The sequence below is a fragment of the Schistocerca piceifrons genome, chromosome 11 (genome assembly GCF_021461385.2).
Source record: "Schistocerca piceifrons isolate TAMUIC-IGC-003096 chromosome 11, iqSchPice1.1, whole genome shotgun sequence".
In the NCBI taxonomy this organism is placed as follows: Eukaryota; Metazoa; Arthropoda; class Insecta; order Orthoptera; family Acrididae; genus Schistocerca; species Schistocerca piceifrons.
Window position 1 is genome coordinate 166,104,082 of NC_060148.1, and position 17,823 is coordinate 166,121,904.

At 40.5% G+C, this 17,823-nt stretch overlaps 1 protein-coding gene across 2 annotated transcripts in view; it reads right to left on the reverse strand.

The window, feature by feature from the left end:
• Positions 1–389: 389 nt before the first annotated feature.
• LOC124720029 (autophagy-related protein 9A-like) overlaps positions 390–17,823 on the reverse strand; it is a 151,559-nt gene continuing 134,125 nt past the window's right edge. For both annotated transcript variants that reach the window (XM_047245278.1, XM_047245279.1), the window contains exons 15-16: positions 13,689–13,910; positions 390–3,854 (exon numbers count right to left, since the gene is read on the reverse strand). In XM_047245278.1, the coding sequence (XP_047101234.1) occupies positions 13,695–13,910 (216 nt within the window). In that variant the 3' untranslated portion in view covers positions 390–3,854; positions 13,689–13,694. The remainder of the gene's footprint in view (positions 3,855–13,688; positions 13,911–17,823) is intronic.

The window sequence follows — 17,823 nt, forward strand, 5'->3', positions numbered from 1 at the left end:
GTTCGTTTGTGATTCTTTGTCATTCTATTTTCAGTGTTCCTTGGACAGATGTCTATAATTGGCAATCCATGCATCTAGTCCTGTACATCTAAACATTATTTCTTTACATATATTATAATTTTGACATTGTTTTATATATAAATTCTGCTGTTAACAAATAACTCTTAGTATTGTTTGTATTTTTAGGAAAATTTTCAAATATCCTTTTCATCTGAAATTTTCCATTATCCATGACATGTACGGCAGGTGGTGGATATGACTTTTGACTGAAACCAATTGCACATTAAAAAATAAATCAAACAGGGGCTTACAGTATTTAGTGATGTCATTGCTACGATTTATCAAACTAGTCAAACACAGCATTAAGATTTATGTGAAAGATAGTTTTAGATGAAACAAAAATGAAACTCAGTTGTGAAGAGTGGGTAAGAGTTGTACATCTACAAAATAAACAGTACTTCACTGTTTGTTTCTTTTGGCCGATTGGTTTAACTGCCGCCCTGCTCCATTTGCTTCTATAAACACATTAAATTTCATTAACTGACACATCACAGACGATGAGCAGTAATTCATGTATGACCCTTTCTCTATTACTAACTGAAGAACCTCGTGACTACCTGTTTTTGTGAACCATCTGATACTAGAGATCTATTTCGAAACTACAGGACAAAGCCGAAGGTGCATTTAGTGCAGAAACGAGCCCGATATGCTGAAAAATATGCTGTCAGTCGAGTTGTTTGTATGTCTGTGAAGATCCTCTGCAGTGGCAAATAACATGACACGACACGACACGTGAGCTGGAAGCAAAGTGTCGCGCAGCTGCACCTGCCAGATATACCGCAACATAATCGAGTGTAGTGAATGTGAAATTTTGCACAGTACTTTTTCTTTTTTAAAAAAAATCACAGCATTTCAGCCTACAACTACTGCACTACAGCTAGCCGATTAATTATTAAAGTTGCCTCATTTCTTCCACACTCATTATTAAGCATACAGAAAGACTAAGGGGATAGGAACACAAGAGAATATGTACCACACAACTCTCAACGACAAAGTATTAACATCCGCTATTACAAAACATTTCTCTGTTGCCACCTGTAAATGTGAAACACACACGCTCCAGTTATTAATTAAATCTTACAGTGTCATCCACAGAAAAAAATTAAGTTGAGGCAAGTTGGTAATACTACATTGTAAGTATATACACTGAAGACAGTTCAAAACTTAAAGTGGAACAAAATGAAACACAATACAATACAATAATAATGATGATAATAATAATAATAATAATAATAATAATAAGTCATGTCCATAAAAACAGTCATATGAAAACCCCTTTAAAAACTCTTACATTAGAAACAGTGCACGAGAAAAATTAATCACAGCAAGCTTCCAATACCCTCCTTTCACCGATTTACCACAAATGCCGACCAGAAACGTAAGATTAACAGGTATGTGTACAAACGACACGAAATGAAGTAGCCGCGATTGTGCCAGCCGAAATATTCATTTGTGCATAAAAATATTGCAGCTGTGTACAGGAAGTCAAACATACAAATAGCGCATCACAGGAGAATCACTTTGTAATGTCTCAGCGAACATCTTCAGTTCAAAATCTTATCCAATGCTAGGTATTCCAAACACAACTCTGTCACCATTACATCACAGCAGTGGGAAGTGTGGAACTAAGTGCTGTTCAGTAATCTGCAGTGAATAGTTTCTTCAAACTTCGAAGTGCCGCACATATTAGACAGAGCTTTGCAGTGTACATTGTGGCAATGTGATGTACGCACTAGGCACCTATAGCATTAGGCAAAAATATTGCAGTAGTCACATTTGTACAGAGGTGTAAAACTTTCTCGGTGTCCGTGTTGTGTAACATCCGAGCTCAAACTCCAGCTTTCAAAGATGCGCGCCATTTCCTTCATCAGAAGGTGGGACTGACACCACCACCACGTTTCACACAATTCCTTAGCCTTTTATGGCCAGTATTTCAGTGCTCGGTGAATTTTGTAACACCTCGTTTAAGGAGCAAGAGAGCAATTGTCATTTGGGGGACACGGATAAATTGGCAGTAGCAATGATGGTGCCCTAGGGCTAGAGAACCACCAAATTTGTTTCTCCGATACTGTGGTTTCATCTGAAGCCAAACTTTATTGTGCTACGATGAGCAGAGGGGCCATTAAAATTCAAAACAAAAAAAGACAGTTTTAACAGAAAAGAATAAGCATTGATGTTAGCCACATTGTGGGACTGAGTGCTAAATAAAACAAACAGTGCTAGTTCTTCCCCACCCCAAGCTCCTAAATACACAGTCCGCGAGATGCCGCGACCTCGGGGAAGCAGCCGAATTTCACGACCTGACCATTGCACTGGTACTTATAAACAGTTCAACTTGCAGAGTTCAATTAATTTGTAACCAGTATCTCAGCCTCAACCCTCTGATAATATCTCTGACATTATGAGGCAAAATATTAAGCACAAAAATACCAGTAAAATGTTTTTTTTTTGGAGCTTTTCTTTTGTGTTAGGGGAAAGCTGGACACTGAAGAAGAATGAAAGAGACAAAACTGAAACATTCATGATATGAATTTGGAGGAGAATAGTGAAAATAAAATGTATGTGTGAAGTGAGGAACAGTAAATTAATGGAAAGGCTAAAAGAACAAAGAACTCTACTAAACCCAATTGAGAAAAGTAATGCAGACTGGGTGGGGCGACACTGCAAGGAAAAGGGCATTCTCTCGATAGTTATCAGAAGTGCAGCAGAAGGACACGAGAAGATAGAAAGGAGAAGGCTAAAAATGCCTGATGAAGTGAAAGAGGAAGTCTCAGACTACAAAACCACTTACTCTGGAACAGGATCATATGGAGACTGCAATGCTTTCAGGAACGTGTTAATAGGCAGAAAACCTGATGATGATGCTCTGTTTATAGTGCCCAATACCACATTTCACTGAGGTCTCTGTTAAATTTACTGGGTCACATCCAAATTCCTACAACCTTTTTTGTTATAGAGTATGGTGAAGCACAAGATAAGATCTTCATATCCTCAATGGAACAAAAGATCTCCTCTCGTGCTTCATCTTACTGGAAGTCTACAACAACAGACCGATACAAATTCAGATGTGAAGTAATAATTTTAACAGGGAAATCAGCTACAGTGGCACTAGACACGGACCGTACGCAGAACGTCAGAAGTAGAAAGTTTCACAGGAAAGATGTAGTACTGGGTGCGATCAGCCTGTATTGCTTCCATTCTGTAATCCTGACTTGAGGGCACAGGGGAGAAAGATTTACTCCATTCAGTGTCTCTCCAGCTTCCAAGAGAGGAGACAGCAAATATCTCCAGAAGCTCCAGCTCTACCTCGAATGTGCGATACGGACAGAACACCGAGACAATTTTACACGCATTTGCTGGAGAGGAAAACTTTGAAACGACATCTGTACACAGTTTATGTGGGTATATCTACAGAAAAGAAAATAATAATTATTTGTGTCACCCGTGAGACGAGAAGAGTTTTTCTCGAGACACGGATGGGCAAATAAGCTGGCAGTCGGGATAAAAATTGTCACTCGAAGCTTTACAGTTTTTTAAGTTTCCAAACACGGGTTGTCCCCACTTCTACCACAACTCTGTAATTGGCTCCCACACACCAGTTGCCACCGGTTCGACCCGTCGGGCAGCAGACAGAGAGGTGCCGTCGACCTGCAGACCGCGGCGGCAGTGCGTCCGACAGCACCAAAGCGGGAGGCGGAGGTGTGGAGCACGCCCTGCAGCCACGTAGGGCGGGACCTCCGCAATCTGTGACTTCCGAGGCCTCGGAGGAAGACCGTCTACACGTCCTGCAGTGCCTGAAATGTAGAATAACTTCATGTACAGGGGAGAGGAGACGGAGGGAGGTGGGCTGGGAGGGGGGGGGGGGGTTATCATGGGGAGCATGAGCCCATCACAAAAAATGTACACAGAATGTTTCTCAAAGTCATTTAATACGGGCAGTAATGGTAAACGTAGAAGTGGAAAGCTGTTTGCTGAGGAAATAGCAGGCAAATGATGCGAGCAGCTTTCGGTAGCAAATGAGAACGTCAGTAAGTACGAGATGGGGCAAATAAAAGTGGCCCAGATGAGTGGATACGACTGGCAGCATTAACGGAAGAGGAAAAAACCTACAGATACTCCCGACACTGTGGAACGACTGCCCGTACGACTCCTGACAGAGTCGTTAGCAGGGGTCAGTCTGGTAGTGGCCCTAGCTGGCCACTCCGGTCACCCGATCTGTCAGTGTGCGATTACTTCGTGTGGGGAGCTCCGAGTCCGAGGTGTATCGCAATGACACTCGTAGCCTTCCCACAACTGCAGCAGAACATTTCAGATGAGACTCTAGCGATACCAGCAGTTCAGTTACGATCTAGCTTCGGCAACTTGCTGACCAGAGCCCAAAAGTGCCAACTTTCAACATCCGCTACAGTCAGGGTAGTACTGTATATCTTTTCTTCTGCCATGTTTCTTTGTATCCGGAAGTTTGTTCTCGGGGTCACTTTCATTTGCCCCACCACGCATATGGGCAATGCATTTGGGGGGGGGGGTTAACTTATGAAAAGTCACATAAAATGATAAAGCATGAAGATAACATGACTAATAAATGTATGGAACAAAATATTACTGCAGAAGTATGAACTAAAAGAAAATAAACAGGATAATTAGTACGAATAAAATGAGTAAGAATACATCCGATATATGGGACAAAGAAAATATGTGACTCGATAAATTACATGCTTTAGATTTAACAGACAATAGTGGTGAGAATCAGAGGCAGTGACAATATTCAAAACAAAGTTTCAAGTAAAAATGCTAAATTAAAGACAAATATTTCTGTTGTTAAATAAACCATACCAAATGTAGACTTACTTGTTGTTTAAAGTAACAATAACGTAACATAACATAACACGCATTAAAAAACAAATGCCACACTATACAAAACAGTACCAAAGAAGAACAAAAATGAACGGGAAGATTTGTACGTCAAAAGTATCTGTTGGGAGAAAAAAAGGGGAGTTTCACGATGTTGAGTCTGTCTTGTAATGACAAATTTCTATTTAATGTTACCGGTACTGGACATCATTACTATTTGTGTAAGCATACGAGAAAAGCTGGGAATGTCAATGTGAGGAAATGTGTGTATGTATGGCCAAAGCTGTAGGTAGTATGTTTACATTATAAGGTTACAAAGAAAAGTGTTAAAAGGAAATGTCAGTGTGTCACTGCTGCATTTTGTGAAATTGTTTCGCAGTGAAATGCAGAGGTATTACACACAATCAAATTATGTCCTCGGTAACGACAGATTGCGCAGATGGCAACGGTAAGGCAAATTGGCGCCGTGAGCTGTGTAGTATGTGGTACTGTTTCCCTGTTCTTTGTTCTTATGTGCTTCATCGTTCTCCTTCTCTTCTGTGTGCCTTTTTCTGCCACTCTGTCCCCACTCTGATAAGTAGTAAGTGTTGACATGCTAAAATTTATTGAAAATAACCTCACAATAACATGGAGAATTTAAACCTCACAATAACATGGAGAATTTATTTACAAGTATTGCTGAAAAGCAAAAATTCTTCTTGTTCTTATGAAATGGAAGCTGTAATTAATTGTTTCTAATTTGAGAATACTTCACAAAGTAATGACAGTATATTTTGTATTTCTGTTCTGTCAGGGGTCAAAGGTGTTTATATGTTTGAATAGCGACTGAATTTAGGAAATTATTATGCTTTATCAATGACATTAAGGTATATATGGGAAATACTATGAGTTGTTTAAAAGAATGTGGATATGTTCATAGTTCAGGAATTGGAGGCAGCAAGTGAAGCTTGTTCATTTATTGTCATATTGTAGGGCTGTAGCCACCAAATGTAATACGATTATTAATGGGGAAACTGAAGCATTACTAATAATGTTGCGAGTAGACAACTTGCAACGGGAATTTCAAGTATTTTGACGACTTTGTTATTTCGATTACACACTGAAATGAAAGGTGATTCGAGAAAGGAGGTTGTGTACAAGACCAGGCAAGTAATGAAATTTTGAGACCTACGTTTTATTTGAGAACTGTTTGATTAAACTGTAATAATGTTGAAAATGCTTACAATAAGAAGGCGAAAGTTTGTAATACATACTACACAGTTATGACAATGGTATGAAAAGGATAGTTGTTACTCACCATATAGTGGAGATGCTGAGCCGCTGATAGACACAATAGAAAGACTGTCAGTAAGTAAGCTTTTGGCCTTATGAAATGAATATGAATACCCTGCGTTCAGAATGATTTTTATAATGGGAGTCTGATGATGATCATGAATGTTGATATGAAGTATATATAATATTGAAGTATGGTGGTGATACAGATGACGATCATGGTGGTGGTGGTGATACCAGTGTTAGTATTTTTGACTCTGAATTGTGGTAGTTCACATTAATTATGTCAAGTGATATGTATTTACAGCAATGCTTGAGATAAGTTTGTGATCTGACTGTATGTCACATGATTATAAGAAGTGCCTCTGGGATGAAGTAATTACACTCATGCTCATATATTAAGGATAATGATGATACATGATGAGACAACACTCTGGTGGGCGGTTTGTGGGTTTAAATCACCTCGGGGTATGACCGTGCATTGCATTTGACCTGCGGTCGTCACACGGTGGTGCTGGCAGCAGTCCACGTACGCAGAGGTGTGTTGGTGCATGTCAGAGTACAGAGCAGTGAGTAAGTGTGCAGACATTTTCAGACGTGCTAATGGTGACTGTGTGTGTAAAATGGCTGAAAGAACACATATTGATGACGTTATGACGGGCAGAATACTTTGGGGACTGGAGGCCGGTCAAACACAGCAGGTCGTGGCGTGGGCCCTCCGTGTGCCACAAAGTGTGATCTCAAGATTATGGCAACGATTCCAGCAGACAGGAAACGTGTTCAGGCGCTACAGTACGGGATGTCCACAGTGTAAACCACCACAAGAAGACCGATATCTCACCATCAGTGCCCGCAGACGGTCACGGAGTACTGCAGGTAGCCTCACTCGGGACCTTACTGCAGCCACTGGGACAGTTGTCTCCAGACACACAGTCTACAGATGACTGAACAGGCACGGTTTATTTGCCCGGAGACCTGCGAGGTGCATTCCGCTGAGCCCTGGTCACAGGAGAGCCCGTAAAGCCTGGTGTCAAGAACAAAGTACACTGTCATTAGAACAGCGGTCCCAGGTTATGTTCACGGACAAGTCCAGGTATAGTTTTAACAGCAATTCTCGCTGTTTTTTCATCTGGGGTGAACCAGGAACCAGATACTGACCCCTTAATGTCCTCGAAAGGGACCTGTACGGAGGTTGTGGTGTGTAGGGTGGTATTATGATTGGTGCACATACACCCCTGCATGTCTTTGAGAGAGGAACTGTAATAGGTCAGGTGTATCAGGACATCATTTTGCACCAGTATGTCTGCCTTTACAGGGGTGCAGTGGGTACCACCTTCCTCCTGACGGATGATAACGCACGGCCCCACCGAGCTGCCATCGTGGAGGAGTACCTCGAAACAGAATGGAGTGGCCTGCCTGTTCTCCAGACCTAGACCCCATTGACCACGTCTGGGATGCTCTCGGTCGACGTGTCGCTGCACGTCTTCAAACCCCTAGGACACTTCAGGAGCTCCAAGAGGCACTGGTGCAAGAATGGGAGGCTATACCCCAGCAGCAGCTCGACCACTTCATCCAGAGTATGCCAAACTGTTGTGCAGCCTGTGTAAGTGTACACGGTAATCATATCCCGTATTGATGTCGGGATACATGCGCATGAAAAAAAAACAGTGGCGTTTTGTAGTACATGTTTTGGGATGGTTTTCTCAACTTATCACCAATACAGTGGACGTACAGATCTGTGTCGTGTGTGTTCCCTATGCGGCTGAGCTATTAGTGCCAGTTTTGTCTAGTGCCACGTTGTGTGGCACCACATTCTGCCATTATCCTTAATTTATGAGCTTGAGTATATATAACTGTATGAATATGCATATTACTGGAATTAATTTTTTTTTGCATACTATTTATAAAATCTATTTTTCATGCTTTTAAAATAATGTGAAGATGTATAAAGAAGTATATGTATGAAGTATGTTCAAAAACTAATGCAAGATTTTTGTGAAAGCAGGTTAGTTTTATTCAGGGTTCCAATACACCATATAATTCCCCAGTCTTTCGACTATGAGAACCTATCTTGCAACACAATCTCCATTCAAAGCAATGGCCTTACACCACCTTACCGGGAGAGCCTTTACGCCTGCACAGTACTACTCTACTGGTCGACGTCTGAGCCAATATCTCGCTGCACTAATAACCACCTCCGCTTCCCGCAGAGTGCATCCTTCTCTGACCCAAACAGATGGAAGTCAGAAGATGAGAGAGGGTGGCCGGGAGGGACAGTACAATTAATTACTGTGAGCTGCTCTCAGTTGCACGAACGTGTGCGAGGCCTCGCGTCGTTACGGAGAAGGAGAAGTTTGTCTGCATTTTTATGGTGACAAATGCATTGCAAGAGTCAAAGCTGCGTGCGGCTGGCGAGAGAGCAGCAGATCTGACAGATTAGCGTGACCTCGCCGTGACAATGACAGGTGCCTCACCCGACGACTCACCGTGCTCTCCTTCACTGTCAGCTCTCCACAGACATTCTGCGAGTGCCTACGAATGTCGGCGATGCGCCGGTTTTTTGCAAAAAGAAGCTCAACGACAGCTCTCTGCTCGGAAAGCAACTCCGTTACAGATGTCACTTTGGAGGCAATGTATAGTGCCACTAGCTCTTGGAACTATGTGAAACTAAGGGCGAAGTAGGAACATTCCAAGATGTCCCACAGCAAATTCTGAATTTTTTCAATTGAAACTGGCCGAGGGGGGGAAAAACCGATGTGGCATTACTTATTGAATGCTCCTCACATTACAGTAAGAAGTATTTGAGAAGCTACAAATTTAAAAATTCTTTATGCAAAGATAAATGTAATTTTTTCCTTGTGGAATTTCTCCTTCACATACCTAGGAAGCTACCATTTTCAAGTTCTTTATGTAATGTATGGGATTTATGTTCTGCAGGATTTTATCTCTCTGTAAATTTTGCCACGAGATGATCATCTTGCCAACTGTGTGAAGGTTCTTGACACAGGTACATTTTGGATGTTAAGTAATGACAAAGTGGACAAAGGTTAGTTTAACTGCTATGTGAAGCAGATATCCTAGGTACTGGCGTCTGGTTACAAAATTTATGAACATAGTGCAACTGATCTGAACATAAAAAGTTTTCTTATATTAATGTGGATACACCAGGGAACTATCTTAAATCACCCAGCAAAGTCACATATGGTATTTCTAGATGAGTAGATGTGGAATAGTCCACAACATTCAAGATTTACTGGAAGTAGCAAAATCACTGCTTCCAGTACTGAGGAATTTTGAGTCTACATTTGGTATGATTTTACTATGATACATTGCCTGTTTAAGTGTGAGAAGTTTATTTTTGTGATTATTTGTTATGTGTGTTTATGCTCACAAGTGTGATGACCCCATTTTGAGTTTTGAAGGGGAATAAAATAGCGGACAGTTGTGTTTGGGCGGTGTATTGAATAGTTCAGTAAAATTCTGTTTCCTCTACATATCAAATATTCCGTTACAGTGTCTACTTAGATATACGTGGTTAGCTACTGAGGATTTATCAAAGTGCTTGAGCCTACTCTTTGGGTTGTGTACAGAGTTTTCCTGCGATTTTGACTACGTAGGACGCAGGGCGGCTATTTCACTGTAATTTACATATTTCTCTGTCAGCACGTATACGCTGAGGGGGGGAGGGGGAAGTACAAAAAACCACGTTTTGGAAAGATCTTTGACGTATTGCAACATGTACGCTGCATATTTTCATATTATGAAAGTACATATTCGAATTCCACCAAACACAGCACGTTAGTGTCGAAAGTATTGAAACTGAGATTGCGGTGGGCTTTTGTAAGCCAACCATAGCTCATGTCACATGATCTCACAAGTTGATTACAGCACATATTCAGAGCATAGGACACGTGACGTAGTCAGCCAATAGCAACATCACTGTTAAGCTGCGCGAACACACAAATAGGAAAAATTAATGGTTTACATTAATATACATAGTACAGCTACAAGAAAAGCTAAGCTTAATACGTCAGTCAAATGTGCCAGCAAAATTTTAAATAATGACATAAATGTCTGGTCTTCTGGGCTCAAAATTCTTCTACGTGGCTTGCCCTCACCTTGTTAAGCTTTAAATTGGAATCAAATGCTCTACGATTTCAGAAATTGAGAGCACATTCGCACACGTAATGTAACTCATCTTGCGTGAAATGAAATCTACTTTGACAGTAACACTTTTCAAAACACCATTCACAACATTTTTCTGTGACCGGTTAGAATTCTTTTCAGCAATTGTCAGAGAGCACCAGAAAACGGTGTTGCTGTGCATGCGCAGCTACGATGACATGTATGTTTGAACGTATATAGCATTAAGAGCTCTAAATTACATCATAAATGAAAAAGGACATCAGAGGATACACCAAGAGCATCAAAATTTCGTAAACCAAACTAAAATGCATAATTTGGCTGAAAGTGCACATTCGTATGTTCAGATTCAGGCCCAAACATGATATTAAGATTTTCAGTGTGGTTTTCAGGATGCAAGTTTTCTTGGAGTGCCAGTACAGTATTATTTCATGTTTGGTTCTTTTTTATGGCATAATGCCATACATGCCACAAGATAAAAATGTGCACTCTGAATTCAGCAAACAGTTCACACTAACCATTAGTATTTCAAACAAACTGACTGTCTCTGGACAAAAGATGAATACAAGCCAAATTTCTTTAGGAAATTCACAAAAACAACTTCATTGTTCTACAAGGCGATTAAGGCCCCACTGCCAAAAACCTGGAGATAAAATAAAATAAGAAAACTGAAACTATATCTTATTTTAGCCTTCCATGACTATGTGAATGTATTTTAATTCACTTGCTAGCTCCGGGCTACAGGAATCCATTTTGTTTTCATTTGATGTGAGAGCTGTAAACAAAGAGGAAACAGCAAAATCACTAAATGTAAACACGGGTTATGTGGAGACTACCCCCTACCCACTACAACTCAGACTGCTCTGCGCACACGCAAATCTGGCAGCTTAGGCACGACAGAAAAATTTTCCCGGGTAGCATCTGGCTGCTTGTTGCTACTGCTGATAACGGCTAACAGCCACACTTCACGCAGCCAGATGCGAGAGAAGGTACTGCTCACACGTGACTCGACAGCGCATGTGTGTGTGACCCGCTGCCAACTGCTCAAACGAACGTAATCTAAACCGTTGTGACATCACGCTCATTGGAAACTGTTTATTGTTAAGAAGTAGTGCATAGTGTTCTTCCTATAACCTTTGACACATTTTGCTGTTGGCAGATGCTTGTCCATGCATTGTGTTGTAAATAGCCATTTCCTTTGTTACTTAAGTTTTATTTTGGTTTTTTCCCTCGTTTATGTTTTATTGATGCAGTATTATTCTGCAGTAGCGGGCTAAAGTATCTTCCAGAGTATCAGTTTTTACCAGTCAAAACTACAAAAACTAGAAAGTATAGAACAATGAAAAATTCCCAGTTTTCTATCAGATGAAAAAAATTCCCGGCTTCTTCCCAGATTTCCCGGGGAGTATACACCCTGTCTGTGTTCCGTTATCGGGGTTTACAGTGCGAGACAAGTGGTGTCGAAGTTTGTTGTTTGCGGAGAAAGATATTTTTATATTGGTATTTCTAAATACGATAGAAATTTTTGAATTTTTTGTGATGCGATTCCAAAGTAGGAATTGTTCGTGAAAATTTATAAGTCAACAGCTTCTTTTTTGTAGTGCTTCTTTTATTGATGTCAGTCTGTATTTTGTTGGGCAGTTTGTCAATCGACTTTTGGAAAAATATAGTCTTCACAATTCTGGAGAAACAGGCCAGACAAGCACGAAAGCTGTTGTTCGATCAGGTTAACGACTTTTGCATAAAGAATACTGACAAGAATAAATAACACACAGATAAATTGTAAAGGTAACTAAGTATTGGTAAATGAAGATCAGTTTAGTTATAGGAAAGGTAAAAGCGCCAGGGAGGTAGTTCTGATGTCGCCAACAATAAAACAAACAAGGCTCACGGAAAATCGCAACACATTCACAGGATGTGTCGCAACCTCGAAAAAAGCATTTGACAATGTAAACTGGTGCAATTGTTCAAAATTCTCAGAAAAATGTAAGCAAGCTGTAGGGAAAGGTGGTTAATATAAGGTGTGTGTTCAAGTCATAACATGTGATTTTTTTCCCTCACAAGCTAATCATAAAAAAAAAACCTTGTGTCTCTCCTAGAGGCAATCTCTCTGCAGTCTTACACATTTTTGACGATGATGATGCTGTAATTCTGTAGTCACACAGGAAAATTGTATCCACATCTCATCCACCGTCACCCTCGACAAATAGGGAGTTCCATTCCTGCCGTCGTCATGCGTCAACATTGCACGACAAAATGTCAGATGCGAAGCCTTGTCGTCTGCAGTGCCCAGCTGGAGGACATTTTTCGTCATTTTAAGTATCAAAAACTGACCTCATTTTACCGCTAGAGTTCAGCGCGCTATACAATGCCGCAGACTCGTCACAAACTCTCAACAAGTGCACACGTATTTTAAAACAAACTGCATATTTATATCTGTTTCCAGTATTTAGGAGGAGTAATTGGAGATGGTATAGCTCGGATGCACCTTGTACAATAATTGAAACAACTGAGAGGGAACAATAAGAATGGAAGACCGAGAATGAAGTGCTCAGATAAAAGAGGGTAGAAGACACGAATGCATTTTGCTCCTACTGTTCAATCTACACGTCAAAGAAGCAACTGTGGAACTAAAAGGCAGGTTTGAGAATGTGATTAAAATTCATGGTGAAAGGTTATCTCAGATAATATTCACTGATGTCATTGTTGTCCTCAGTGAAAGCGAAGAAGAATTACGAGACCTGTTGAACGGAATGAACTTTCTGACGAGTACAGAATACGGACTGAGAGTAAACTGAAGGCAGACCGAAGTAATGAGGAGAAGCAGAAGCGGATTAGTGATAAATTTAACATCAAAATTGGGGAATACGAAGTTATAGAATTCTGCTACATCAGAAATAAATAACACAGGCCTACGAATGTACGAGAAAATAAAAAGTGGACTAGCACAGGCAAAGAGGACATTCCTGGCAAAAAGAGGCCTGTCAGCATAAAACAGAGGGCTTAATTTGAGGAAGAAATATCTGATGATGTACGTGTGGAAGTGAATTACTGACTGTGTGAAAACCAGGAAAGTGAACTGAAGAGAAGGTGTGATGCTATAGAAGGATTTTGAACATTAGGTGGACTGATATGGTAAGGAAGCAGGAGATACTCTGTAGAATTGGTGAAGCAAAGACCACGTGGAAATACGGAAAAGAAGAAACAAAATGATGATAGGACTTAAGTTAAGACATCAAGAAATAATTTCAATGGTGTTAGAGGGAGTTGTAGAAGACGTGCGGTGCGAGTGCTATTCTGAGGCGAGGACCTCGGCACGGAAGAGGAAGCCGGTGGCGGGAAACTGGTGACGTTCGCCATACCCGGTACTACGAAGGAGGTCCGTGGCCGTGGAGGTGCCCGCGACTGCCCGGGTCCAGCAGCGGGGTGGTCTCGACGCTGCGTGGGGAGTGCGTCGTCCAGAGGTCGGGCGCGCTGCTCTGCTGGTAACCTTCTCCGGCCCCCACCCCCACCGTGCCGGAGGCCGGTCCCCCACCTCCACCGCCGACACCGACTGCCGCCTCTAGTCGACCTCCCTGGTGCACCTGCGGGCATACGAATGAACACTACACTGGTCCATTTGTAAGAAGTGCTCTTCGATACTCATTTAGAACGCTTGACGGCAATTTTCGTGTTACTCTACGACCTCTGTATACAGTCAGATTTGTTTATTACAATCACTGTTTGTTTTCCAAGGGTTTTGTCAAGTAAGTGCGCAAATCGAGTTTATCAAACTGAACCTCAATTTCGAAGCAGCTCTCTCTATTCGCGTGTCGTGTGGGAAAGTATTCCGACACTAATTGAAATGGCCACCGGTGCAGACAGAGCATTTCTCACACTGAGCTTAGCACTGTGTGAAAGGATGCTGGGCCAGGGAACAGCTAAAATTGAAAGATAAATATAACCACAAAACTCTGCTAAAGAAAATATTACATTCATACCTGATTACATAAACTTTCTCTAAATGAACTCTTAATAACTTCTACTGTTACATAATAAATCGCACAAATCTGAAGGCTGTCAGTTCAACTAAATATGTAGAGATTACTATTACGACAACTTAAATTGGAATTGTCGCAAAGAAAGTGTTGTAGGGGAGGCGAATAAATGACTATTTTATTGGCAGAACACTTAGATCATACAACTGGGCTACTAAAAGGACTGCCTACTCTACACTTGTCCGTCTTCTTCTATAATATTCCCATGCAGTATGGGATCCTTACCAGATAGGATTGATAGACGAGATCAAAGAAAGTTCATAGAAGGGGAGCTTATTTTGTATTATCATGAAATAGGGGAGAGAGAGTTACAGGGGCTAGGTTGGCTATCATCAAACCAGAGCCATATTTCAATGCGGCACGATCTTTTTGTGAAATTTTGATGACTAACTTCCTCCTATGAATGTGAAAGTATTTTGCTGATGTCCACCTACATAGGAAGAAATCATCATCGTAATCAAACGAGAGAAATCAGAGCTCACACGGAAAGATTTAAGTGTTCCTTTTTCCCCGTGCTGACTGAGAATGGAATGGCAGAAAAAATAGACTGAAAGTGGTCCGATGAACTTAAACGTTAATTGCAGAGAAGCCATGTAGATATAGATGAACTTGTTAGTATTACTTTATCCTAACATTGAGAAAGAAGACACAGTTACGCAAAAATTTATTCTAGTTTTCTCAACAATTACAACTTTGAGATTTATGTCTACTGCAGCAGATCTCAAATATGAGTGACATTATGGAAACATATGACGCAATAAATGAGGTATTAAAAGAAAATACTATTTTGCAGCTCTCTCGCTTGAACATAATGTGTAGAATATTCCATATTTTTTCTTTGTTTTGAATCGGAAAAAATCAGACACATGTAGTATTTGATTTTTGTCCATTTAATCCTTTGATCTTAGTTTGCACAATTGTGGAAACTCACGACACAAAGAGGTAAACTGAAATAAATTTTCTTCCATACTCAAGATATAACATTCATCCTGTCGTTATTTTCTAAGTCTGGCAAGCCAAATAGGAAAAAAAAAAGAAAGTTTTAGAGAATCCTGCTGGACATCAAGAAAAATGCCATACATGCATAAACTTTTAAAAAAGGCCTATTCAACTTTGATGTAATCAGTAACACTCAGCTTATAAAATTTTGCATCTTTTCACAGTAATAGATTTGTTGTATTACTTTCATGACTCGTATTTTTTATTGAGATTTGGCTTAACTGAAGTTGAACAAAATCTGTTTCGAACGCTACCTTTTTTGTGGGCTCATTAAGTAAAGCGTAGTCCAAAACCAATGTATGATTAGATGAACGTGGGAAACTTCCCAAAACAATCCTCAACTTCACCAACGGAATCAACTTTACGCACCCAGTACAACACCGAGGTAATGCTCATCTCTCCAAATTGTAACACTATTGCGCAACTTTCCACTGCCTAAAATATCAGATGGAGTTACTTCTGTGACAGCTTACACAGGCAATCGACCGTACAAATGTCACATCTTTTTTCCGTGTCTTCTAGCACAGAAAAGGGTTCTATTTTTGAAGTCCAGCTACTTTGAAGCCTTTTGCGCGTAAAAAGCTTTACTTAAGTTCTTTGACAGATCTCAAATTTTAAAATTATGTTGAAAGGAAGCATAATTTTCCTTAAAAAAAGGAGAGAGAGAATTTTAAAAAAATCCCGGAGGTGAGTTCTCGAGCAGTCTCACATGAAATTCACTTTTGTATTGAAAAGTGTGAAGTATGCTGGCATGCAAGGGGTATGCTGCAACTGGGGAAATACTAGTTTGTTTCTTTCCTGCCCGTTTAGCTGGTAAATTGTCTCATCTTCTCCAAAAAATCTTCTAACCCCATGTTGGATGATGCTTTATTGTTAGATTCTTCTGCACGAAAGATGAGATTAAGACAAATTAAACAGAAGCAGATGGTAATTACAGCAGCGGTGTCTGTAGCAGCAATATTAGTGACAAAAAATTGGAGATGACTGCAGAGTATCTGAATATTAATCTTCTTCAGACTGTTTCCAGTCGGATATTTCTCCATCCTATCCATAATTGTCAAATTCTTCCTCTCGAGCTTCCAGAATTTCTCACTCGTTTAAGAAACGTGACACTTGTAGCAGAGTTACAGCAAACTGCGGGACGTAACAGGCGCATCATTCACATAAACATGACATCATTAAAAATTTAACTCAAAATTCACTTTGCCTGTCCTGTATTAGTACACAGTGCACATAGCTAGAATTGACCATAAATGAACGGAAACTCTAAGAAGATCCACGTCGGTCAGTCAGTCTATCGTCTTCAGCTGAAAGTTTGTCAGAACAGTGTGCACTGATGAAGATTGTACTCGTTTGTCGAGAATATAAATTAACAAAATAGTAATGACGTGTGCATTTACCCCACGTTTACATTTTTTCCTGTCAATTCCACGGACTGAACGAGTTACTTTGCCTTTACCAGTGCTGTGCGTTAGTAGAGCAGAGGCAAAGTCATTTTTGTGTTATATTTCTGATAATGTCACGTTTACATGAATGTTCACGGTGATAGGTTTCTAAATAGTCTTGAGTTGCTATTTAGATGCTATTTGAAACAGACACAGTGCACACAGTTTTCTGCAAAGTGAGCTAGATGGGCAGGGGGCACTTCCCACCTGCAGCCTTTTTATTCGTTACTGAATGATCACGAATTTCTAGCAGCGATTGTCTGCGACTCTGCTAAACTGCAAACTAACGTGATGAGAAATATTGCAACTTTAGCAACCTCGAAGTATCTCAGGCTTTCTCTGTTGTTGCTGTGTTCTCAGAAAATAGAGACAATTCCTCGGTGCGACTGCAGTTTCAGTGCTGATCTGCAGTAGAGATGGATACGAACTTTTGCAGAACCGTGCCAAAACTGTATCTTTAGTCTTTTTCTATTGCTGCCCCACTCGTCTCTTATGAAACACCAGAAAGAAGCAGGTCTAATACGATGCCCTCCCCAATCCCCCCTCCCCCCCCCCCCCCCCCAGTTCACCATTTGTGTATGGAGAAAGTATACCAATGATGGTTTGTCTTTCATGTTTCACACAGCAGAGCTGCTGTTGTATGTTTGAAAGAATGCAGTCGTGCTGCATTGTAGGTCTGCACATCTATTTCCCCGTGTTCATCTAATCATACATTTTTCTGGGCTATTCTTTAGTTAATAAACCAAAAAATAAAATTAAAAAAACATGTAGCTTTCAAAAAAGATTTTAAAAGTTTATTCCCTGGTTCTTCACTTTCAAATATATTAATGTGACATTTGACTCAGTACCACACCTATGCTTATTGTCAAAAGTATTATCCTACGGGGTCTCAAGTGAAATTTTGTGACTGAATTCAGAACGTTTCGCTAGGGAGGAAACAGCATGTTATCACAGATGCAGAGCCACTGTCACATGTAGAGGTAACTTCAGGTGTGCCCCAGGGAAGTGTGTTGGGA